The sequence below is a fragment of the Camelus dromedarius genome, chromosome 11, assembly GCF_036321535.1.
Source record: "Camelus dromedarius isolate mCamDro1 chromosome 11, mCamDro1.pat, whole genome shotgun sequence".
NCBI classification, from domain to species: Eukaryota; Metazoa; Chordata; class Mammalia; order Artiodactyla; family Camelidae; genus Camelus; species Camelus dromedarius.
The window spans coordinates 40,736,575-40,760,826 of record NC_087446.1 but is presented as its reverse complement, the minus strand read 5'-3'; the positions used below and the strand labels follow the sequence as shown (position 1 = coordinate 40,760,826).

General features: G+C 46.1%; 2 protein-coding genes across 6 annotated transcripts in view; one reads left to right on the top strand and one right to left on the bottom strand.

The window, feature by feature from the left end:
* Positions 1-24,252, top strand: part of SYN3 (synapsin III) — a 447,506-nt gene that overhangs the window by 148,393 nt on the left and 274,861 nt on the right. The window lies entirely within an intron of this gene.
* Positions 1,087-24,252, bottom strand: part of TIMP3 (TIMP metallopeptidase inhibitor 3) — a 56,239-nt gene continuing 33,073 nt past the window's right edge. The window contains exons 2-5 of the mRNA XM_010994183.3: positions 13,773-13,855; positions 6,809-6,920; positions 6,072-6,193; positions 1,087-4,991 (exon numbers count right to left, since the gene is read on the bottom strand). Of these exons, the coding sequence (XP_010992485.2) occupies positions 4,794-4,991; positions 6,072-6,193; positions 6,809-6,920; positions 13,773-13,855 (515 nt within the window). The 3' untranslated portion in view covers positions 1,087-4,793. The remainder of the gene's footprint in view (positions 4,992-6,071; positions 6,194-6,808; positions 6,921-13,772; positions 13,856-24,252) is intronic.

Below are 24,252 nucleotides of genomic sequence, written 5' to 3'. Positions count from 1 at the left end.
AGGTTAACAGAGTATCCGATAATCCCAGCTGGGGGATGACAGCCTGTTTGTGGACTCCCAAGCTCGGGCTGCTGAGCTGGACAATTCTGTTTGGAGACACTGATAGGTGTCTCCAGGTGGGGGATAGTCTAGTCAAGCAGAGACATATCTGATTAATTAGCTTTCCCTTATATCTGATCTAGTGAGAGTCACTGAATCCAAGATATGCTGGTTGGAATAAGAAGGGCTTGTGGAACCCAGCATGTTCCAATGAAATGAGAACACAGTGGAGAAAATTCAGGGTTTATCATCAAACCAGGCTGAGTTTGAATGCTGGATCTGCCTACTTAGTAGGTCTTGGGTCTTGGTGGGCCTCAGCTTCCTCAGCTGAAAACCATGGATTATAGTGGAAATACCTCATTGGGTTGTTGAGATTTAATGTGCTCATATACATAGGGTGCTGTGCCTGGCATATGATAGGTGCTCAAAGTAGAGTATCTTTAAAATAGGAACAAAAGCTATGCTCTGGAACATTGTCAACAATGGGATAAAAGTTGAGTGAGGGGTCTGAAGCCAACCCAACCCACTGAGGGTGACAGGCCCAGCTGTAAGTTCTGGGGGGGGTTCACTGCTCTAGTGAGTTCCTGGCATCCCCAACTAGGCCAAGCCATACTCGGATTTTCAGGCAGGCATTTGGCATCAAGGACTGCTGTTTTAGCCTCCCCCTCCTACTCCCACTGGGTTGAGATTCTTAGGAAGAAAACAGAGAAGGCCAAGTCAGGGCCCCAGTCTGGGAATACCTGTACCACTAATAGGTAATTAGATAGAGATCCAGATTCCACAGAACTCAGGAGAACCCTGGCCATAAAATCAGGGACCAAGGTCAGGGCTGGATTAGCAGCCAGGAGGAAAATCTAGGATGCCTCTCCTGGAAATGTTCCTGCCTGGTGAAAGTACTGGAGGGTCCACGCTGTAGAAGTGAGTGGAGGGAGGGGAGTTCTAGGCCAGGAACCTAGGCAGGCAGGACTGACTGGCTTTCAAGGCCCTCTGTGGTCTCTATAACCCCCAATGGCAGTCAGGACACAAGGAGGCAAGAGACTGCAGGTATGTGATAGAAATAAAACCACTTTACTGTTTAGAATAAAGGACAAACTATAAAAAGTGAACAATTTGCAACATTACAAGACAATATACATTCACGGAATATAAAATTCATAAATAACATGGAGGAAAACTGTAAACAGTGCTACAAAATTTAGCAACAAATACATTCCTTCCAGACAGGGTTTTCTCTGGTTGGTTTCTCTCCATCACTTCTGGGTCTCAGGACAGCAGACCGGCTAAGGAGGATGGTAGGGGCATGGGAGAATCTACAAAGCCCCTCCCCTTGGGGATGAGTCCTCCTCATGCCTCCCAAGAGTCAGTTTAGAAGTTGTTGATGTCTGCCTCCCCAACCCCCCCCCCATTTTGTTTTGCTTTTACTCTCAGATTTTTAAAGTGTTTTTACTTGTGTAAAACCATTTTAGTGATATTTTTACTTTAGCAGCCAGGAGCCAACACTTGGGTGTCATTTTGGGGTAATCCATATTGTTGATCGGCAAGCACATGAAGGGCAGGGGCAGGGGAGGGTACTGTCTCCTGGGGATCACAGTGTCTCTGTGATAAAGCTCTGAGACTGAACTGTTCCAGTATGTCATTTGTTTCTTTAATTGCTCAAGAACCATAGTATGGAAAATGATGCTCATGAGCCATAGTTTGACCACCATGATGTAGGGTCTGGGGTTGGGTAAGGGTAAAGCACAGGAGTCTTCCAGTATCATCCTCCCAGCCAGATGGAACACTGGCCTGAGAGGTGAGAGCTTGGGTAGGGAGGCAGAAGAGATCGCCAGAGGAGGCCAAGCGGTCTTGGAATCATAGCTCTCATAGCCGTGGATTTTTAGGAGAAATCATGGCTTCCCAATGGGGTGGGCAAACGAACGAGGGGGAAAAAGGAATGGGAATGACCAGTAGACTGCCTAGGGCCAGTCGATATAGAGCTAGGATGTGAATATACTTGCTATTTCTTCTCTCCTCCTTCCTACTCCAGGAATCACTAGGATGCCAATAGGGAGGAGGCTGGAGGAAATCTCAAGTGCTAGTTCCTTCTAGTTTACCCAATTTGCCAGTCTAGCTGCCTGCACAGCAGAAGTATTTACCCTCCATTCCATGTAGAATTTGATTCAGGAAAATGGCGGCATGTGGGTTTCATTTTTTTTTTCTCTTAAACACAATGTACACATATTACAACCTACACATGACATAAGATTTAGCAAAATAAAATGTTCACGATATGAATGAAATACGGAAGTGTCTTAGCTACATAAATGACTTTAAATTATACAGTAAGTGAACAGGTGAAATAAACAAAGCTATAGCTTATAGAAAGCTCAAAAACCGCCCTCTGACAACATTGCTTTGCAAAGGACCCTTCTTTGCCCAGGACCTGCTGTTCTCCTTGCCAGGACCTGGCAGATGGGACTGTGGTTCCACCAACTTTTCTGCAGGGAAACTTCCAGTGACACGTTCAGACCTCACTCCAAGTCCTTCCTTGTATGACTGGAGGTGACCCCACCAGGGACCAAGAACGGCCAAATGCCTCGTGGAGGTCACGCTGATGTCCAATAGTGGGAGGGCACCTGTGCAGGCTGGGTCAGGGGTTCCACCTTGCAGGACTTTGAAGTTGAAGTTGAAATAAAGAAACTCTTAAAACACCAAGTCTGGGGCTCACCCCTTAAAAACCACTGGCCTGCTGACCTCACCTCCTTCTGCTCACACTGCCCCATTGAAAGGACAAAGCTCCCCATTTCCTGCATGCCACATATCACACCCATGAAGGTGAAAAGTACTAGGTAATGGAATCGATCCCAAGGAAACTGGATGCCTACACTGCCTTCCTGCTCTGGGGTTCTGCCAAACACCTTGCCTGGGCATTTGTGTGTATGTTTGTGAGACATTACAATGTGTTGTCTGCTTCTTCTTTTTTTTTTTTTCTCCTGTTTCAATTGGCAGCTCTGTTTCCTAAAGTGAAATGGACTGAAGATACAAATACTAATAGAGGGTAAATACTCATAATCTGAAAAAAGAGACAGAGCAATCATGTTAAATATAACCACCCTGTCAGCCCCAATTCTGTAAAATATACATTATCACCTACTCTTGGCATCTCACTTTCAACACTAAAATTTAAAATAACTTTATTTAATTGGAGAATTCATATTATAGTTTTATTTCAAAAAACAGCAAAAACCCTATAGCCGATTGCAGAGTCAGGCTTTCTCAGTAACCACCAATTTTAATTCCATGAGGTGAAGACCTCAGGAGGTGGCATTCACCCATCAGTGTGAACTGGAGGAAGAGGAGCAAGTTGTCCCCAAACCTAGGAAAAGTGGCTGTCGAACCAAGGCAGGACACTGCAGCTTTCTTTCCTGTGCCCAGGCCCCTGACCCACACTAATTCTCATCTCCCATCTGAGCCAAGCCAGTAAGGCAGTTAAATGAAGGCCCCCGAACATGAAGCAGGAGAAAAGGAGAGGGACAGAGGTCAGATGACCCCAATTAGAGGGATGCTGAGGGTGCTCAGAATTTCAAATTTTAATTAAAATGAAAAAAAAAGTCAACTTGGAATGTCATGATTTTCTTCAAACAAGCAACGACAACAAAATAGAAGAGATTAAACTATTGGCGTATTTAACAGCATTGAACAGAATTCTGTGTCCTGTAAAAAAATTAGCTTATGTCCCCGCGTGGGTATATGCAAATGTGTATGCAAACACATCCCCCTAAGTGAGCTAAACACTACTTTGGAAATAGTATTCTCTACCCAAATCTACTTGGCTATATCTGTGGATAGTGTACTTGTGTGTGTATTTCTCCAATTTACATAAAGGCAAGCTCCTGGCCAAATCTACAAAAGAGTTTTCCAGGAGGAAATCTTGTGGGAGGCAGGGAGAGGAAAGACATTCATCTCAGTCTTTCACCTGAGCTTTTGTACAAGGCAGGCAAATTGCCTCCTGACCTCAGGCAGATGTTTAAGTCTTCACCAACTAAGAAAGTTCTGTTATTCTGGCCTGGCTGTTTGCTCCAGACTCAGAAACTTCTGGTCAAACCAAGCATCGCTGCGCTGGGGGAATTGTGTGTGTGCTCCATCATCCAGACCCTCTTGCAGTTTCTTCCTTCCCTCCCTCACTCTCATGTGCAGACACAGACAGACATAGTCTGGTAGGGACATGCAGTAGCATCTCCTTGGTGTATAAGATCTTCTGCATACCTTGAGTCTATCTGCTTGTTGCCCTTGACTGATTTGAAACAGTTGCTTTTTCAGCAGCTTCCTTGTCTGTGTCCTTTATGTGCTGGGGAAGGGGGAAGAGAAAGGCAAAGGGAGGAGGGTCTGGGAGATGGTGAGGTGGGGAAGAAGAAAGAGGGGTAGATATTTCAATGCCCAAATGGGGTAGTTTTTTGATTTTTGTTTTCCTAAAAAAATATAGATTATATTATCACGAAGAAGAGGAGTATACATTCCTCATTCTTTCTGGTATGGCACCAAAAATTCCCGGGTAGAATGGGTGATGTCAAAACCAAAAAGAAGGGGAAGGGTGGGGCCAGGAGGATGATTCCAAATAAACTCCATATAACAGCATAGATTTTTCTTTAAGTGTTCGAAGTGCTAAATTTGCAAGAAAACAGGCACTAATTTCATTGTCATCATCTGGGAAGAGTTAGTGTCCGAGGGAAGCTCAGTGGGAAGGGAGGGAAGTGAGGTGGGGCAGGGTCTGGCACTCAGGGGTCTGTGGCATTGATGATGCTTTTGTCCGGGGGGGCCCATCCTCGGTACCAGCTGCAGTAGCCACTCTTCTGCCGGATGCAGGCATAGTGTTTGGACTGGTAGCCAGGATAGCCGAAATTGGAGAGCATATCGGTCCAGAGACACTCATTCTTGGAAGTCACAAAGCAAGGCAGGTAGTAGCAGGATTTAATCTGCAATTAGATAACAACCAAAGGTTGGTGGACTCTGCTGTGGTAGACCTAGGCCTGATGTTTGCCCAAGTCTCAGTTCAGAACCTGGGACCTGGGACCACTGCAGGTGGAGCCCAGCCACATCTCTCCCTTAGTGAAAATAATACAAATAACACTTGCCAGTACTTATTGAGCACTTACTGCATCAGACATTCTAAGTGCTTCTATGTTATTCTCTTTAATTCTCATGACAGATTTATCTCCCTTTTACAGATTAAAAAAATAGAACCTCAGAGAAGTTAAGTAACTTGTCCCAGGTCATACAGGCAAGTATGAGAGCTCCCAGCTGTTGTAGGGAATTGAGGAATTTGAAAGATAAAAGCATAAACTGTAGAGTCCAGATGGCCTAGGCTGGAAATCAGACTTAGTGAGCTGTGTGACTTAGGGATAGGTTCTTAAGCTCTCTGGGCCTCTGTTTCCTCATCTGCAAGTGGGGAAAAGAGTAATTAAAACTATTTAATTAAAACTGTAGTAGTTTTAATTACTATTATCCTCATTTTACAGAGTTGTTGTGAGAATAACTGAGAGAATGGCCCAACTCCTCCCCACAGCAGCAAGGCTGTGTGCCTTGGCCCTGTGCTTGGGTCAAGCAGTTGGGCCAGACTGAAGAGACCCTCTGCAGCAAGTGGTATCAACAGTTCTGTGCCAGCTTGCCTGCCTCGGGTGGGAGCCACCAGCGAGTCATCTGCCCAGGTGAGCCCACTTGGGGCTGCCTGGCAGGACCTGCCAGTGTAAGGATCCTGTACCTGCCACAACCTTGAGCCATGGGAGGAGCCAGGGATGCTGAAGAGCCCTCATGACCCAGCAGCTGCCAAGTGGGCAGCCCAGAGGTGGCAGGTTACAGTAGAAAGGCATTCTTTCCTCTCCTCTGCTCAGCCTAGGTACAGCATTCCTCACCACCCCTGCTCGGACCTGCCCCTCTGCCCAGGTCTGACATGCACACCCTTCCCAGCCCAACAGCCCAGGGCCCAGGACTGTAGTAGCTTATGTTTCTGGGGCTGTGAGCCAGCACTTCCCCTGCCTGCACTCCATGGGTCTTACCTTGCAGTTACAACCCAGGTGATACCGATAGTTCAGTCCCTTGCGCTGGGAGAGGGTGAGTTGGTCCCACCTCTCCACGAAGTTACACAGTCCCGTGTACATCTTGCCATCGTAGACACGGCCTAGAGGAGGAAAGGGATGACAAGGGGAGAGTTGTTTTGCCCAGAACCCAGCCAGAAGAGAAAGAATTCATATCTACTGAGTAACCTCCTCAGGCCAGGAACTGTGCTAAGTACTCTTCAGTCCCATGATTTTACTTCAACCTCCCCAACACCTTTTCGAACGAATTGTATCCTTATTTAACAAATGGGGAAAATGAAGCTCAGAGAGGTCAAGTGATTTGTAGAACATCCCAAACTCAGTAAGCACTGGAACTGGGACCGAGACCAACTCTTTACTGTAACTTGACTCTGATGTGGAGAGAAATAGGTACTGGCGATCTCTTTTTACTTATAGTAAAGTTGAGAAATTGCAACACTAGGCAGAACTAGGATATTTCCTCCCCAGGGTCAGTGGTGGAGCTGAGGCTAAAACCCAGCTTCACTATAGGAACCTCAAGCTCTCAGCTCTGGTCAAGCAAGATGGACTCAACACTAGATACTCTGTACAATTCAGTGGGCTCATGGCCAAAGTCCTGAGGACACTGCTGGGTTTACTGTTCCTACTCCATCCTTCTTAAGTGAAGGAACAGTGGACTTTGGCCAAACCCTGGTCTAGATGCTAGAGTTGGCTGTTACCTGTCAGCAGGTACTGGTACTTGTTGACCTCCAGCTTAAGGCCACAGAGACTTTCGGAAGCTTCTGTGTGGATGTACTGCACGTGGGGCATCTTGGTGAACCCTCGGTACATCTGTAGGTAGAAGGAATATCGTGAGAGGAGGACCAGGGCTCAGAAAGCATGCTGTCATTTGGTCTTTTTGAATCTGATTCCCCAATAGGCTATGGTGTGGCTGGTCACTGACCTACCTACCCCAGGGCCTTCACTCCAGATCAGGCCACTTGTTCTCCTCTTATCTGAGCTGTGGTTGGTGCCTTCCCCAAGAAACCTTCCCAACCAGCCAGTCATACCTCCCATTCTGTTTTATAGATGAGGAGCCTGAGGCCCAGGCAGGTTAAGTGGTTTGTCTAAGTCCACACAGTTGGTGAATGGCAGAGGTACAAATCCAAGCAGAGGAATATGCCTGCTCCCAAGTCCACACTCTTAACCATTAGCTTATGCTGTCTCCCACTGCAGCCTCACAAGTTCATGCCCAAGGGCCTTTGATGCAGGCAAATACCATTTATGGCTATTGTGCCTCCTTTATCAACCTGTGCTCAGAGCCAATGGTGTGAACATAATAGAGGCTGAACCCTCTTGGTGATTCCAGGTCAAGTCCATGTGCATTACACAGGCCGGGATCTGTCCAGACAACTGTTAACTGTGTGAGCTGGTGGGGACGGGGGGCGAGGGGGGGGCACTAAGGTGTTGCCCAATCCCATTATCCCCCCAGTTCTCAAAGTACACAGGGCCTGGACGGCTGGTGGTACCTGGGCTTATCCCAAGGGTTTCCAGTAGGACAATGTTTCTACTTTAGTTCCTGGCATGCGTTATTAATTTACTTATGGTAATTAATAAAAAGCCAGACATCACCTCATTGGTGTCTCATCTAAGTGCCTCCCATTCAGTCTAATAGGCTGTGTTTTTTCTCCCCATCTTCTTTTAAGTGGTAACTGGCTGGCGGGGGTAGGGTGGTCCATGAGGCCCTCTGCCATCCACAAAATGTCTGTTGGACTGATGGAGTTCGAGTCTTTGCCTTTTTAAAGAGAGCACTGTTCTAATTGTGTGCAACCATCGGTGCAGAAGCATTTAATTTACCTGGTCTCCCTTCTTAACCTTCTTCTCCTGTGGGGCTCTCCAGCTGAGTGAGGAAATGCAGCTAGGAGTAACAAGAGGTGCTGTCCTCGCTCAGTTTTAAATTGTGCTGTGGGGAAGCAGGGGGTGTCACGTCGTACCCTGACTTCCTCAGTGACGGATAGTGCCTCTCTGACTTTAAGAGTGCTGCTGTGTGCACACCATCAAGTGTGGCCTTCAGGAAACACCTCTTGCACTCATTCCTGGGCCCAAAAACTTCTCATTTTGGTGTGGATGACCCTTGACTTTTTGGCAAATGTTTCATCTCAGTACTCACTCTGGTCTTCCAGGCCAGCCTATTGGAGCCTCAGTTCATTCCATGCTGGTCTGGCACCTTTATTTCCTCTCTGTTTTATGGGCAAGAGTCAAGCCCATGCTCAGTGAGAATTCAACTCATAGAAATCAGCTTGGCATCACCACTACTTTTGAATTTGAAGGAATCTTTAACATGGTTTCTAGAATTTGCATGCAGAGTCAAAATTTTAATACATTGTTAAAATGACTGGGTCTGACAAGCACAGAGTTGCCTTTTAGGGTCAATTCTGGAAATAACAATATGGTAAATGTACGGTAAAGGCAGATCTTACTCATTTTGTTGTTTTTTTCTTTATAATAATCCAGCTTGACCTAAATATTGATCCTATAGTATCATTAGATCTATAGACGTAGAGATCTAGAATTGGTTTGACAAACTTAGGAGGGTTATAATGGGTTTATAAATCCTGATTTCCTGAAATTAGAGAATCATAGAATCTCAGAAATGGAAGGGATGTTAATCTAATCCAGCCAACGCAATGGAGGATTAATGGTAAACTCAGGTTCTATAGACAGAGTCTGCATTTTGTCTCTGCCACTTAATAGCCTCTTGGAAAGTTATTTCCCTCTTTGGGCCTCAGTTTCTTCATCTGTAAAATGGGGCAAAGCGCTTACTTCATAAGATGTTTTTGAGAATTAAATGCCTTTGAATAGCACTTTGCACACATTTAGTAAAAGCCTAAAGCCAGTTATATTGAAGTTCATAATGAGCAGAGGGAAGGATTTGGTTCTCTTCTTCCTATATGTCTTGCCCAACCTCATCTCTTAGTGCAAATACTTAAAGCTGGGTTGGAACTTCAGACATGGCTCTTTTCTCCTCCAGCTTTATTGAGGTATGATTGACAAATAAAATGTGTATCAATGTAAGGTGTACAACAGAATATTTTGATATATGTATACACTGTGACATGATTACCACAATGAAGCTAGTTAACGCATCCACCACCTCATATAGTTACCTTTTTGTGTGTGAGAACACTTAACATCTACCCTCTTAGCAAATTTCTAGTATACAGTATAGTGTCCTTAACTATAGTCACCATGCTGTCCATTGGATCTCCAGAACTTACTCATCCTGCGGAACTGAAAGTTTGTACCCTTGCACCAACATTTCCCCATTTCCCCTACCTCCTGCCTAACCCTGGTAACCACCATTCTACTCTTTGCTTCTAAGAATTTGACTTTTTTAGGTTCCACAAATAAGTGAGATTAGGCAATATTATCTTTCTGTGTCTGGCTTATTTCACTTAGCATAATGTCATCCAGGTACATCTATGTTATCACCAATGACAAAACTTCCTTCTTTTTAAGGCTGAATAATATTCCATTGTAATATTCCATTGCAATATTGTATTATATGTATACCATATTGGACTCTACAAGCCTCTGGGCCTTGCTTCATGATGGTATCTACACAAAGTTTCAGGAAGTTTCCTTCCCTTGGGGTAAAAGGACAAATAATGTGAGAAAGAAATTTCCCAGTTTGGGGAGTTTTACCCATTTCTTATGGAATGTCTGGTCTTCACTCTGTATTCACAGCATGAAATGTCACCACTATGTTAAATATTTCTGGTATGACTACCAAAGATCAGCACTGTGCTGGATACTGCTTTATATCATGAACTCATTTAAACCCTCAACTTATTCCTGTAAGCAACTGAGTTTTGGAGACGTTAGGTACATGACTGAGGAATCGAGTGCAAGCATTTTCTCTCACAGAATGGGCTATTTGGATGGGGAGGCAGAACACATGAGAATGGAGCGAGTCTCTGCAGAGGGCTAAAGACAGTCCCAGACCATAAAAAGTCATAGGCATTAAGAGGAAGAGAAATTCCCCATGGGCTAGGGGGTCAGAGAGGCTTCTAGCTGGAGACACTGCTGTTGCTCATTTGATTAGACAAAGCCCTGAAGGAAGTCGCCAGGGGCCAAGCATTCAGATTGCCCAGTAAATCTGTCCTGCCCAGAGTCAGGACATGCACAGCACACAACCAGCCGGCCTCCCCATGGGACTTCCCCAAAACCAGCTGAAACATAATGTCCCCCACATGCTGTCCCTTGCAGTCAGCCTGAGAGCATGTCTCCACAGCACAAAGCAACTCCAGGCAAAGCAGACCTCTTTCTCGTGATCCTGATAGCAGATAAGGTCCCCAAAGATTAGAGCAGCCAATTCTGGAAACTTCCACCTTTGCACCACAGCCCAATGCCTCAGCCCCAGCTAATCTCCAAGTTTGGGTTTGCAGTAAGCTTCTCCAACATTGTAACACCCTCCCCGCCTGCTACACACACCTGTGGGTCTCTGGACACTCCAGATATGCCTGAGAGGTGGACCAGAGGCTCTGGAATTAGCATATGAGAGAGGTTCTGCCTGTCTTTCATTTGGTAAGAAGTTTTGTGGGGAGGGGGTGGGAAGCCTGAGAGAGAAGAGGGAGATCAGACTGGGTGGCACAGATTCTCACATTTTCAGAGTTCCTTTAGTCTTGCTCTAAGGGAGCCCTGACTTTCCCCGTCTGACTCTGGGGTAGACTCTCTAATCCTCTAGAACAAAGCGCTCAGGGACCAGTGCCAACACTCCTGCAGGCTCCCGTCTCTGGCCTCTCCCTCTTCCCTCCTACAAAGATTTTTTTCAATACACTCTTTGCAAGTCAAGAGCTACAATACTGGATGACAAACCCACAAACTTAAACTAACTTCCTTTTGTTCCCTGGGGGAACTAGATACAAATGAAGTGAGGGAAGCCCTGGAAGTGGGCGGGAATGATGAATCAGCCTGCTGCTTGGCTGCCCTGTAATCTCCTTGTAGGCAAGGCTCTAGTTTGCTCTGGTTTGCCACTTTCTAGCTATATGATCTTGACTGTTGTATAATCTTTCCAAGTCTCACCTGTAAAGTAGAGGATAATGTGTACTGCTTCATATGGTTATTGTGAGGATTGATCCATGCAGAGGCTTAGCAGAGTGCCTGGTACATAGTAAATGCTCATTCACTGTTACCTGTATGGACTCTTATATTCATTCTAACAATTATCTTTTTATCCCCAGCTCAAACCACAGTGCACAGCACAGAGAGGGAGGAAAGGAGGGAGAGAGAAAGGAAAGGAGAGAGGGAGGGTGATGGCATGGTCTATTCCCACTCTTAAGTCCGTGTCTTCTCTGATTAGTAGACTGGTGCCTAGAAGCCAGTAGAATCCAGTGGCCTATCTGGATAGAAGGGCAATGACTAGTTCTATGAGTTATCTAATATTAGGCTGATAGCAGGGCCAGAGTTAATAAAAGGTATTAGATAGGGGTTGATGATCAAAGTAAGATGGCAGGGAGATTTTGGGAGTCATATAAAGAACACACGTCACTTGGGAATGAGATCTGCATTTAATTAAATGCATGACTCTGGGCAACTCATTTCCCCTTTGAGCCGCCGTTACAAGTGAAACAAGGAATTTTATTTCCTAGTGCCCAGCGCCCTGATCCATGGACCTGGGTGAAGGATGGTGAATGGACAACACAAGACCAGCATCTTGGGAGCTGGTGTGAGTTCTTTGAGGTGGATAGGTGAGCAGATGTTATTTGGCTTCTCAACACCCCTCAATGACTGTTCTTACACCAGCAAGCGGGGAATGGGACATCCTGCCCACAGCAGGGGCCTCGGGTCACCCTGGCATCCAGGTCCTGAAGGAAGGAGAGAATCTCGGCAAGCTTAGGAACCGCTGCCCCCAATTCTTCCCCTCCCAGCTCTCTGCTGGCCACAGAGTGGCTCAAATAAGAAGGATTGTTCCATAGCAGGCAGGAATGTGTCTCCTAAACCTCTGCTTTTGTCTAATCTGCTTCGGCATTCGCTCACCGGCTGCCAGGGGTTGCACAGTGGGTTTTGAGGGTTGTTACTGCACTTGTTGGTCCCCCCCCCCCCCCCGCCCACTCTTCTCTCCCCACAGCCGTCTGAAGACATAAGCTGGTCCCATGACCAAGCTAGGGCAGCCAGGGGCAGTTGGCCAGGGCTGACTCTGGACATTACATAATCAGAAGGCTGTAGATGTTTCCAAAATTGAATCCAAAGCAACAGGTTCCACAAACTCAGTACATCTAACCTCAGGCCTCAGGACCAAGGAATAATGAGACCTGGAGGTCTGCCTCTGAGATGGTTGGATACCACCTGTGGACTGTGTCACACCTTGTCTCAGTTCTACCTGGCCGGGTTGAGGTAGTTAAGGCTTGTCTTCTTTGGAGAGTTTTCAGGCCAGTGGAGTCTCACCTTCATTCCCTCATAGATGGACAAGCATTCACCAAGTCCCTGTTGCCTGCTGGGTCCCCCCAACCCCCCAACCTGCTGAGGATGCAAATATGAGCACTGAGTACAAGGCTGGCAGTCCACTGCAACCTGGGCACACCTTGTATCGAACTTCTGATTAATCATTCACTTGTGTCTCCTCTCCTGGCCTGACTGTAGTCCCTAAACATAGGAACCACATCTTCCTCCTGGCCTCCACAGCTCCTGGCACAGCGTGCTACATGTAAGGAGGTGCTTACAAAGGTGGAGTAGTGATAGGCCATCTGCTGAGTTATTCAGGGTGGAGCCCCAGCCCTCTGTGCTAAGGCACCCAAACCAGCTCCTGCTTAGAAGTAACATAGCTTGTGTCCCAGGGCACTTAGAATCCTGAAATGTCTCAGCCAGAGGGGCTCTTGGGGCATCCAGCCCAATCACACATTGTTAACAGATGGCAAAACTGAGCCCAGGAAAAGGGACAATTCCAAGGTAAGGCAAGCAAGCTAAGTGGAGGGATGGAGCTGAGACTAGGAGGCAGGTGCTCTAGGGTTCGAATCCGATATGCTTTTTCTTAAGGTGTACATCTTGAATGTGCTTCATAATGTTAACATGCTCAGGAATATGAATACACTTAGTAAACAGTGCTAACTACTGGGATGCAAGAAGTTAAAGGAGGGAAAATGGAATAAGAGGATGAAGTTCCTACCCTGACTTGAGGTTCCTGTGATCAGCACAAGTTCAATGTAAAGAGTTGAGGGTTAAACCTAAGTTGTAACCTCAGCAACTACATAAATCTGGTAGGCATTGTTGAATCCCCAAAAGTCAGACCTCCAGAGAGTCCATAGAGATGATATAGTCCACTCTCCCCCATTTTACAGATGGGAAGACTGAGGCCCATCAAGAGCCAGTGACTTAGCCAAGGTTTTATAGTTACCAGGTAACAGGGCTATCTGCTATCTGGTTCCAGAGTCCAGCCTCTTAACAGCTGCTTCCAAGGGACTCTGCCTGCCCTGGCTCTGGGATGAAGCAGCTGCCCCCATCCCCACCCATCCCTTTCTGCTACCTCAGCTATGCCCTCTCCAGCCAGGTGGAAGGGCTAAGGCTGAGGCTCAGACACTAAACAAACACACACCCTAAGTCCAACCCCCTCTTGCCTCCATTGGCCAAGACTTTCCAGCAAAAAAAAAAAAAACAAAAAAACCCCAAATCTCTCCTGGAGCCTGAGGCTGGGCTACTGTCACTCACCTTCATCTGCTTGATGGTGTAGACCAGTGTGCCAAAGGGCCCCTCCTTCACCAGCTTCTTCCCCACTACCTTGGCCCGGATCACTGTAAAAAAAGGCGAGATGGAGACAGGGAGGTTAGGGAGGCCTGAACCACATCAGGCACCACATCTCAGGATGGACGTCCAGACCACAGTGTGCCTGGAATTGCTTTCTTAGTAACTTTGAGGCAAGTAGAAAAGATGATTGTGTTTATAAGAGCAAGAAATCAGATAAGAGACATCGGGATGGGGTGGGCAGGGAGGAGTGAAAGAGAAAGGGAAGGCAAACATCTTTGGAGTTAATTTCCCTAAATGTTCACAACTGTCAGCCAGAAATTCCTAGGCTGCACTCACCCTTGTAGGAATTTCTTAACTCTGTGGTTTCACCATAATCCAAAATCTGCTTCTCCTGTTAGAGCCTCCTGCCCTCCTTCCATTGTCTATCTGACAATCCCGTAGTCTCCCAGACCTATTCTCTTCCTACCAGGACCCCTGTCTGAGCTCTGCCTCATTTGTGGCTTTTCCTTTACATGCATAGATTTTGCCACATCCTTACATCCCTGCAGGATTGTGATGCACCCCAGCTTCCTCCATGCCCCAGTTGGCATTCTGATGGGGCCCTTGGCACCCAATGCTTAGACAGCAAGGGATGCAGTGAGGGCAGCTCAATGAGGATTTGGTAGAGGAGGGAACAGTTGGGAGCAGGGGCTCAGGAGCCAACTGAACTGTTCCAATCCTAGCCCTGATTTTATGGTTATTATGACTATGGACAAGTATCTTTGTTTCTGGCCTCCAATTTCCTCTTCTGTAAAACAGGATAATAATGGTACCAATCTCCTGAATTGAAGGGATTAGGCAAGATAATGTGTGTGACGCTTCTGGCACCATGTCTTAGAGGGTATATTAGATAAATGTTATTAATATCATCATTATTATCATCATCATTGACAAAAATGAAATGGGTTGACCATGAAAAGACTGTTACCAGAAAAATAGCTTCAGTTTGTCACACATCTATTATGTGCAATAGTACTTCTTACTTATTTACTCTTCAAACTGCCTTACAAAGGCAATATTGGCATCCACATTACACAGATAAGGAAACCGACTGAGAAGTGAAACCACTTCCTCTTTTTGAGCTTGAATTTTCTCATCCGTAAAGAAGGTATACCTTTACCTACATCAGGGAATGAGGATTAAACAAGAGATCTTATGAAATTTCTTACTACAACATCTGGTAGGAAGGAATTGATCAGAAAATATTAGTTGACTGTGAATACAAAAATAATTAGACAGGCCCAGTGTGACACAGACTGGAAGAGAGGTATTTACTACATGTAGTAAGAACTGAGAAGAGGGGGGTTGACTTAGAGATTATAAGAGGCTGTACTTTCTCTTTCTAGTTTATGTGAAGAAGAAGCACCAAAAGTTGTCTTCAAATATTTGTTAAACCAGCACATGGAGGAGAAAATGGACAGGTCTAGAAGACGTAATTTAAAAACTGCAAAGAAGTTGCATTCATTGGCTGAACCAAAGAAAGAGTCATCTAATAACAAGAACTAGCAACAAAGTTGGGGCGAGTTGGGGTGTTGTTGTCATAGGGGCAGGGAGCATCTCCATCAAAGGGGAATGGATGCTCTCATGCTAGGACTTTGACCAGAATGGAATAGATTTTGCATGTATAGCAGCCATGCTTTGAATCACAAAATGAATTCTTCCAGCTCTAGGTTCTTATTACTCTTTCCTACCTCAAGTTGCTCTTAGTCCCAAAAAACTGTAGGTGCTCTGTTTAAATATTTGTTACACACACACACACACACACACACACACACACACACACACACCTGTCTATTCTGGTAGCTCTGTTATCCTTCCCCATGTTGGATGTTCCATCCTGTTTCTCAATTCACCTCTGATCTCAAAAAATTTCTTTACTAGGAACCAGTTACCCTATCTCAACTGAATTCTGTCCTCTTGCTCCCCACATGAGCTTGGAGCCCAATCTCCCAGTCAGGACCCAGATGAATCAATGGCCCCTCCAGATGTTACCTGCCAGGAATGGCAAAACACAGAGCCCATTGGCAAAGTTAGCAATTTAGCAGAGGCAGCTCAAATTGAGAGGAGGTGAGTGTCTGTTTCCAAGTCTGCTGTAAAAATGAGAGCTTGGCAAGATCCCAGGCCAAGCTCCCTCAATATTCTGCCTCCACCTCTGTGTCTAGCTTCGAAACAGTATCCTTGGCTGGCAAGGAGCCATCCTCCCAGAGGCCCCAAGGACTATTTCCTCTGCATTAACTCCCACAGGCAGGTTGTAACAGCTTAACTGTTGAGCAGAAGGCACCTCTGCCAGGACTTTCCTATTGATTCTTCCTGAATTGATTTGGCTCCATCTTCTGCTGCTTCATTAACACAGAAGGTAAACCAAGGAATGAGTCTTTGCCTTGGGAGGAAAAAAAGCAAAAGGGATTCCTTTAAATAGCAATGTCTACCCTTTCCTGGCTTAAAAGTGGCTTGACTTCATTTAGATATAACATGTCATAAGCAGACCTGTCCTGTAAGGCTGGGTACTTCTGGAAGCTTCTGCATGCACAGTGAACCAATTCCTTCTTACCCTGAAATGGCCTGAGGTTGGAACCTTTTCATCTAAGAATAGTTCAGGGAAAAGAGAGTAAGTTTTTGTAATCAGGAAGCCACATTTGAGTTTGAGTTCCACCATTAGTGTGTGGCCTCAGGCAAACTCCTGTGTCCCCAGTGCTCTTTCCTCCTAAATCTCTCTGATTATCTTGGCCCACTGCCCCTCACGTGGCTTATAAATGATGTACTTATTACTAGTGGAGCAGCAACATGACATAGCATTGAAGAACCTGGTCTCTGGAATGTGACTGCCTGGGTTTGAATCCCAGCACTGGTGCTCTGTGACCTTAGGGAAGTTACTAAACCTCTCTGTGCCTTTGTTTCCTAAAATATGACAATACTTCATAAAGTTGCCATGAGGGTTAAGTAGTACAAGCACTGAGAACATTGTGTGACCCATCCCAAACCCCACGTGTTTGTTGTCACAGTTATTAGCATTACCACTGTCATGATTTCTGCTATGTGTCTATCCTGAGCATCTTTAGGTTCTAACATGCACTGTAAGCTAAGGCCTGGGAGGTTCTCCTTAGGATGAGGAGAAAGACAAGCTCACCAAAATACTCTGGCCTTGTAAAATTTCAGGGAGAGGTGGGGGAGCACACATTAACTTGTCAGGACAAACTTACAAAGTGTTTTTAGGCCTGGAGCACCCACTCCATCACAGGTACTTGTCGCATCTCATCCCCTACTTGTAACCCAGGAGCGCCCTGCCAGGACCAAACAAGATCCCATGGTCAGGGTCCAGAAAGACCAAGGCTGAGATGCCCCAGTGGAGAGGCCACACCAGTGTTTTTCTTACAAAAACAAAACTGTATTAAACTGAAATAAATTAAATAACATTCTGCTCTCCCAAATAGATTTGCAAAGTCTCTCCAAAGTAAAATCACTAGCCAAACCCAAATCTGTCTATTTGGTCTGTGAATTAATGTGTCTTTATTTGCTTCAGTTTTTCCTCTGCAATTCAAATCTATGCTATTTTGTACTTTCTTGTTTGACTATCAGGGTACCCCCAAGTCATTCGCTGGCACCGGGACCAGAATGGACAGGGGAGGTGCAGAGAGGTCACCTTTGCAAATCTACTTGGGAGATCAGAGCGTTATTTAATTTTAGTTTGGTTTAATATAGTTCAGCAGCAATAGAAGACAGTTTCCAAACCTGGAGCTGGCCACTCCCACCACTAGCTAGCTCCCACCACCTTGATGTGGTGACTGGAAGCCAACTTTACACATGGGCTGAGCTGGACACAGATTTTCTTAATTCTCCTCTATGCTGGAGAGTGGTCCTCACATTGTCTCTCCAGAGTCCTCCAGCAGCTAAACCAACATGGGCGTGAACTGGGTTGGTGTCCGGGAAAATGAGTTGAGTACTGTTGGAGGTGACAACAAGAAATAAAAGTCTCATTTTCCACCTCCACAGAGTACAGTCTAGTGGGAAAACAAGTTTAAAAGTTTATGGCCAGAGGGCTGATCTCCAAGGTACAGAAGCACCAGTCAGAGAAATGGGGGTGAGGTGCAGCCTGAATCTCAGTCTTGGAGCCTCTTACACTCTTGGGCTTCTCGGGGTGTGGAGGTCAAAAGAAAACAGAGTAAACAGTATTTTAACTTAAAAGCATGTAAGAAGAAATTTACCTGGCTATGTGTGCTTATATAACTGGCACATGGATATAAGAATGTGTGTGAGACCTCTTAAATATATCATACACCTTAGGATCCAGGTGTAAAGGTTTATCTCTATAGAGTTATCTTTTCTTCCTTTAAATAATTTTTTGGGAGGAAGGATATTAAAAGCTTGCAAAAAAACAAAGCAAAGCAAGGCACATCCCTTCCAGAAATAATTGTGTCCTATCTGCCTCCACCCATTCATAGTAATATAGACCAAAAGCAGCACACACTTTGAACAAAACCCAATTTCAATGTCAGTTGGATTCTGCTCCAGTGCAGCTTATTGGTGTGTCCAGCAATTGCACATCTGCTGTTCATCAGCATATTCAAAGAGGGATAAAACACGCATGAGCTGGCCCCTGCCTCTAACCCTCTCCTTCCACCTCCTGTCCAACCATCTTCAATCAAATCCAAACCTTTCTACTTTAAACTGATTGTTGGACTTTTCTACCAGTCAGCTGGAAGGCCAACTTTGGTTGGGTTTAGGATCAAGGATTACTTAACTGAATTAATGTATATCAGCTTAAGACTCTAGATCTGCCCATCTTACCATCCTGTTGAGAGCAGTACAGATCCCTTCTGTTGTATGAGAGTTGATTCAGCCATCTAGTGGATGAGATACTACCCCTGCCACACACACAAACGCACACACGCACACTGCCCCATGCGTGTCTCTCAAAGACCCTGTAGAATGATTTTGCTGGCTTAAAGTATAGTTTTTAGGAGGACAGTGAAGATAAGTAAGGCACATCTGGACAGCAGACAAAATGAATTTCTTCAAAAGTAGAAGTCACTATTTGTGTCAGTCCCAGAGAGGGGGCTGGTCTTCTGACAGCAGCAGGCAGGACTAGGTGGGCACAAATGCCTGGACCCTAGGCTCACCTGTCTCCTTGTGCCTGGAATTGGAGGAAAAGAGGGATCTAGGAGTGTTAAAATGATGCCCACTCCCATAGAAGCACTCCAGAAATGAGGAAGGAGGTATGCCTACAATCATCCAGCTTGTCTAATGGTCACTTGATGTTTATTTCCCAGTTGTCATCCTCCCAGAATGGCAAAAGAAAGGTCCTTTCTGAGGTCAGAGTACTCACAGTAAAGGCAATAAGCAAGAGACCTCACAGCAAGGCAGGTCCACAGCCCACCTGACTCAGCCGCTAAGCAGTTCCCACTGTGTACCGTGAAGATCCCGTATTTTAGCCTCAGCAAGGAGGGCAGAGCCAGGCTCTCTTGCTCCTCCAGCTGCCCACTTGGCAATTTACCCTTAGCTCCTTGCCTTTTGTTGCATCACACCAGTAAGTCTAGGGAAGAGGGAAGGCGCTAGAACGCATTGGTTAACAGCTACTGTGTTAACCCCTCCCATGTGCCAAGCAGTGTGTGCATGTTATCTCATTATTCTCATGGAAACCCTATGAGGTGGCTAGGATTGTCCCTGTTTTCCAACTATGGAAAAGAAAAACAGATGTCCTGAGGGCAGTTTTGCATCCCAGTGTGGGGAGAAATTTGGTGGGTCACCCAAGAAAGCAGACTGCCTCAAAACCTTTCCGTAAGATTTGTTCTGCTTGCAAAAGAGTTCATAATTTTTCTGCACTTCTGCACCTCCACTGTCAGCACTGCTAAGAATCAGAGAGGAAGACTGGTCCCTAGGAAGGAAGACCCCCTTATAATGCCCCAATGACCTCCCCCATCCCCTTGACCACCTACTTTTCTTTCCAGTCACTCACACAGCCCTCTGATTAGTAATAAGAGTCCTCAAGTAATCACCATCAGCAGTATAACAGAGTATCATCTGTTTAGCATCCTGTGCTCCCCAGCAAGACTTTCATGGAAGGAAAAAAAGACCTTAGACACCACAAAACCTGATGATCATGAGGTTTCTCACAACACTGTAAGCCTGAGGTTAATTAGACTGATTAGTTAGATGAGACAATGCACATGTAAAAAGGCATTTTATAACCCTAAAGCTAAACAGATGATATACTGTCATGTTGTTGATGATGAGTACTTGTAAATTCTCAAATGTACTAATCAGAGGAAGGCAGCAAGGGACCCAAAACGATTCTTGCAATTCAGCATTTTCTCATCCCCTGAAGATCTTTAGTATCCACTTCCAGTGACCTTTTCAAGCTCTTCCTCAGTTATCTGCTGCCTCTTTGGGGACACTTTGATGATGTCCATGTTTGAAGAAAGGGCCTTAGGAATTAAGGGTTTGGAGGTAGAGGCCTGCCAGGCCCACCCTAATGGATCCTTCTGGTTCCCAGCCCATTTTTCATCATCACCTCAAACCCTGAAAGCCCCTCTAAAAAGATTCAGAAGCTGAAAGGTCAGATCAAGAAACCTCTAGAGTAGTGGCCATGATACACTGGAATGGAGTGCATGGGACCTGGATAAAGTCGCTGCCCTGTCACTGTGGGACCTTGGGAAAGTCGCTTCCCATCCCAGACTATAAATTGGTGTGATAATTATCAAGCCCAAAGGGTTCTTATGATGACCTAATGCCCCTCCCCCACTCTACCAAAGCAGCTTTTCTCAAGGTCACCCATGACCTCTGTGGTGCTCAGTCTAGTCAGCAGTGGGTGCTTCATCCTCCTCTTATTCACATCCAACATGCGGCACTCATACGACCTGCACAACAGACAACTTCCACATCTTTGCAACCTCCAACCCAGAACTCCCATGACCTTTGACTTACATATCCAAGAGTCTACATTTAGTCTACATTTACACCTGGAAGTCTAATAAGACATCCCAAAGTCAACCCATCCAAAATCGAGCTCCTAATAATGGCCCTCAGCCCCACCTAGGCTTCCCCATCTCAGGAAATGGCAACTTGCTCCACTCCAGCACCCCACCTCCTTCCTACTTTTCCTTCACCCCAAACAATCCTCACTCCACCCCCCCACCACCACATCCCACCCCACCCTGGACCTTTGCTTTTTCAACACCCCTGCTGGAGCACTCTTCCTTCAGTAGCTATATGGACCCCTCCCTCACCTGGTTTCAAATAACACCTTGTCAGGGGTCCTTCCTTGAACCCCAGCTGCCTCCCCTATGCACTCCCTATATCCCCTGGCCAGCTTTACTATGCTCAAAGCACCAGCCACCATCTGCCATATTATACAGACCTTGTTTTTTCATTGGTTGTCTCTCCCCACTAGAATGGAAGCTTCATAAGTAGTCAGGGTCTTTGTTCTATAATAATCTAAGCAATCAGAAGAGAGCCCGGCAGATAGCAGGCCCCTAATATGTATTTACTGAATACATGAAGCTAAAAGTGCCACACACATGGAGAGAGATTTGAAAAATAGATAAATAACCCTCCTGGGCAAGTACTAGCAAGTGACCAAGTCTTTCTGAGCCCTATTCCATTAAAAGGGGATAATAACAGGTCTCAGTTTAGAGGGTCAGATAAACATCTGTCCAGTGATCATTTATTAAGTATTGTGCTAGGCTCCCAGGGACCCCGAGATAAATGAGGCCCCAGAGGAACTCAGGGGCTAGTTACGAAAGTCAAGCAAGTAAACAGGTGAATGGCATTTGAGTGCAGCAAACACGGCAGTAGTAGCAAGGACCAAGAGCCAGTATGCCACAAAAAGGGGTGAACGTTGTCCCAGGGAAGGGTGTCAGGAGCTCCTAGAAGGTGGCAACAGTTTTGGGCCTTAGCCCATGCTGGAGAAGAGACTCAGTTTGCTTCTTCTGAATCCAGAGGAAGCAGAAATCTGGACCAGACTTGGTGGGAAGGGGCTAAGGAAAGCATCTGGGAGTGAGCTGATTTCTGCCTTTCTGGGAAGATGGCCCTGGAGAGCTAGAGGGGTGCGGGGTTGGCAGGGCAGCCTGTGTGAGGAAGAATGCTCCTCAGAGGAATCTCACAAATAGGCTCTTCCTGCAGCCTGCCCTGGTCCCCTGAGGGCACTTCTCTCTGTCAGTTTCAAAGGCCCTTTTTGTTGATGTCAAAGCCATGGTCAGACGGTTTAAGATGCACTTCCAATCAAGATAGGGAGTCTCCAGTTCAAAGCCTGTCCTGACTGACTAACTCTTTCCGTTAAGTAAAAATATTAATCTTGGTTTTATTTAAGCAGGTTTTTTGGCAAGAAATGAACCCTTGTGGCTAAAAATAAACCCAAATACACACACACACTCAGAAAAATCTGGAGAGCTGCAAATCATTTCAACCCAAGTTTCCATCTCAGGGAAAGCTATTAAAACCCAGAGGATATTAAAATCTCTTTCTGCACAGAGACTCTTGTTTCTCAGTTCCTACTTGTGTTCTGGGGTCCCCCAAGCAAGGCTGTCCTGGGGATGTCCTGTCCTGGGGCTCCTGGCAAAGGGCAGGAGGGGCTGGTGTGGGCTGCGAGCTCTCCTCACCTTGTAAGCACTGAATTTCTGCTTGAGCAGGCTAGGAAACACACAGGGGCCCCTGCTGACGTCTGTTGTATATGAAATGAAGGGGCCAGAGAAAGGAGGAAACGGAATACAGGCCCAGAAAGGTCAAGTTGCCTGGAACTTTGAGATTATCCAGAAAAGAACACAAACAAAATCTACATCTCACTCCTGCTTTCCTGTTTAAAGTGTTGACCTCAATTTTAAACTTTTAAAAACAAAATTTAAGAGTTACTACCTAGGCACATACCTGGACTTGGGATTAATACACTTCATTTCTAATCCAACCACTTGTAAAGTTGGCTACTCTCAATTTCTTCCAGTGGCCACAGCCAATTTGGGAGAAAGATAAGGATCATTTGGCTCAGGACAGGGCAAAATCCCAAGGCTGGCTGGTTCCTGGATTCAGGGCTGACTCACCTGTGGAGTGAGGACCATCGTGGAAGGGAGATGGGATTTGTGTGACTGGGTTTCTAGCAGGCCAGTAAGGAGCCTGGCTCAAAGTGTTCACCAAGCATGATTGGAATCACAGAGGCTTTTGCTCTGCAAAATGTGGTCAGGCGGGGAATGTCAACACCCTGAAGCACAGAAAGTGCTTCTCCTATAGCCCCTTCATTCTCCCAGGAACAAATGGGAACTTCAACTTCACGCACATGCCCACCTAAGCCTCCCTGATTTCACAGCATCTACAGTATTATTCTCATTATTCTCAGTGATGTATACATGACTGTCTAGAGCTGAGGCCCCACCTCAAGTCCTACCACTTCAAAGCCACCAGCACCCTCCATTGCATCACCCTCTCCACTACACTGACCTGTCCTGTGATGCCCCTTTTCTCTGTGAGAATGACTTCCTTCCTGTGCACCTGCCCACACATCTGTCTTCCTGCAAGATCCACTCAGCTGAAATGCCACCTCCTCCAGGAAGCCTTCTGCCCATCCCAGGCCATGCTACTCCCTCCTATCTTCTGCTCAGCTTTCTTTCTTCCCATACAAATTTCTTAATGATCAGTACCTTGGTGCTCACTAGCCTGAGTTACTAGACAGTAGGGGCTGCATCTGGGACTCCAGCACCTGGCACAGTGCCTAGAATGTCGCAGGGATCCCCCAGAATGTTTTTGAATGAAGGAATGAATGATACTGCAGGAGGAAACTAAAGGTAATACACTAAAGGGAGACAGGAATGGTTTCATGTTTAGGCTCTTGGAGTGGGGGTCAGGAGTCCTAGTTCCTAAGAGTCAGCCAGAAAAGAGGAGGGGCAGGGGAAAATGTGAACAGAGAAGCTGAAATAGGACCCTGATCCCCAAATACTGAAGATTCAAATCCAAAGAGGTGAGTCACGGGGTCCTGTTACAGGAGGCCCTAGTTAACATGTCTCTGCAAAGGAGTAGCACCCAAACTCCACCCACAGATGAGAAACCCAAGGCTCAGCTTCTGAAAGGTGGTTCCACCTTCTCCTTCCTCCTCCTTCTCTCCTTCCTCTCACTTCTCCTCCTCCTCCTCTTCCTCCTTCTATCATGAGTACTTGGAATTAATTCATTTACTCCTGCTATTCATTCAGAAGAGACCACATGCCTTAGGTCCTGTGCTGTGCCTTGGAGTTCAGCAGTCAGCAGGCTGACAAAGTCCCTATCTTCAGGAGGCTTATTTCTATCTTGTGAGACAAGAAGCAGGTGGTCCTAGTCAGGGATCCACAGGAGAGTGCAGGAGACACACTGCCAAGCTAGGCACACTCCGTGTTTTGGGCGCTGATGCTCCCCTGCTGACCACACTTTGCAGAGCAAAAGCCTCAGTGAT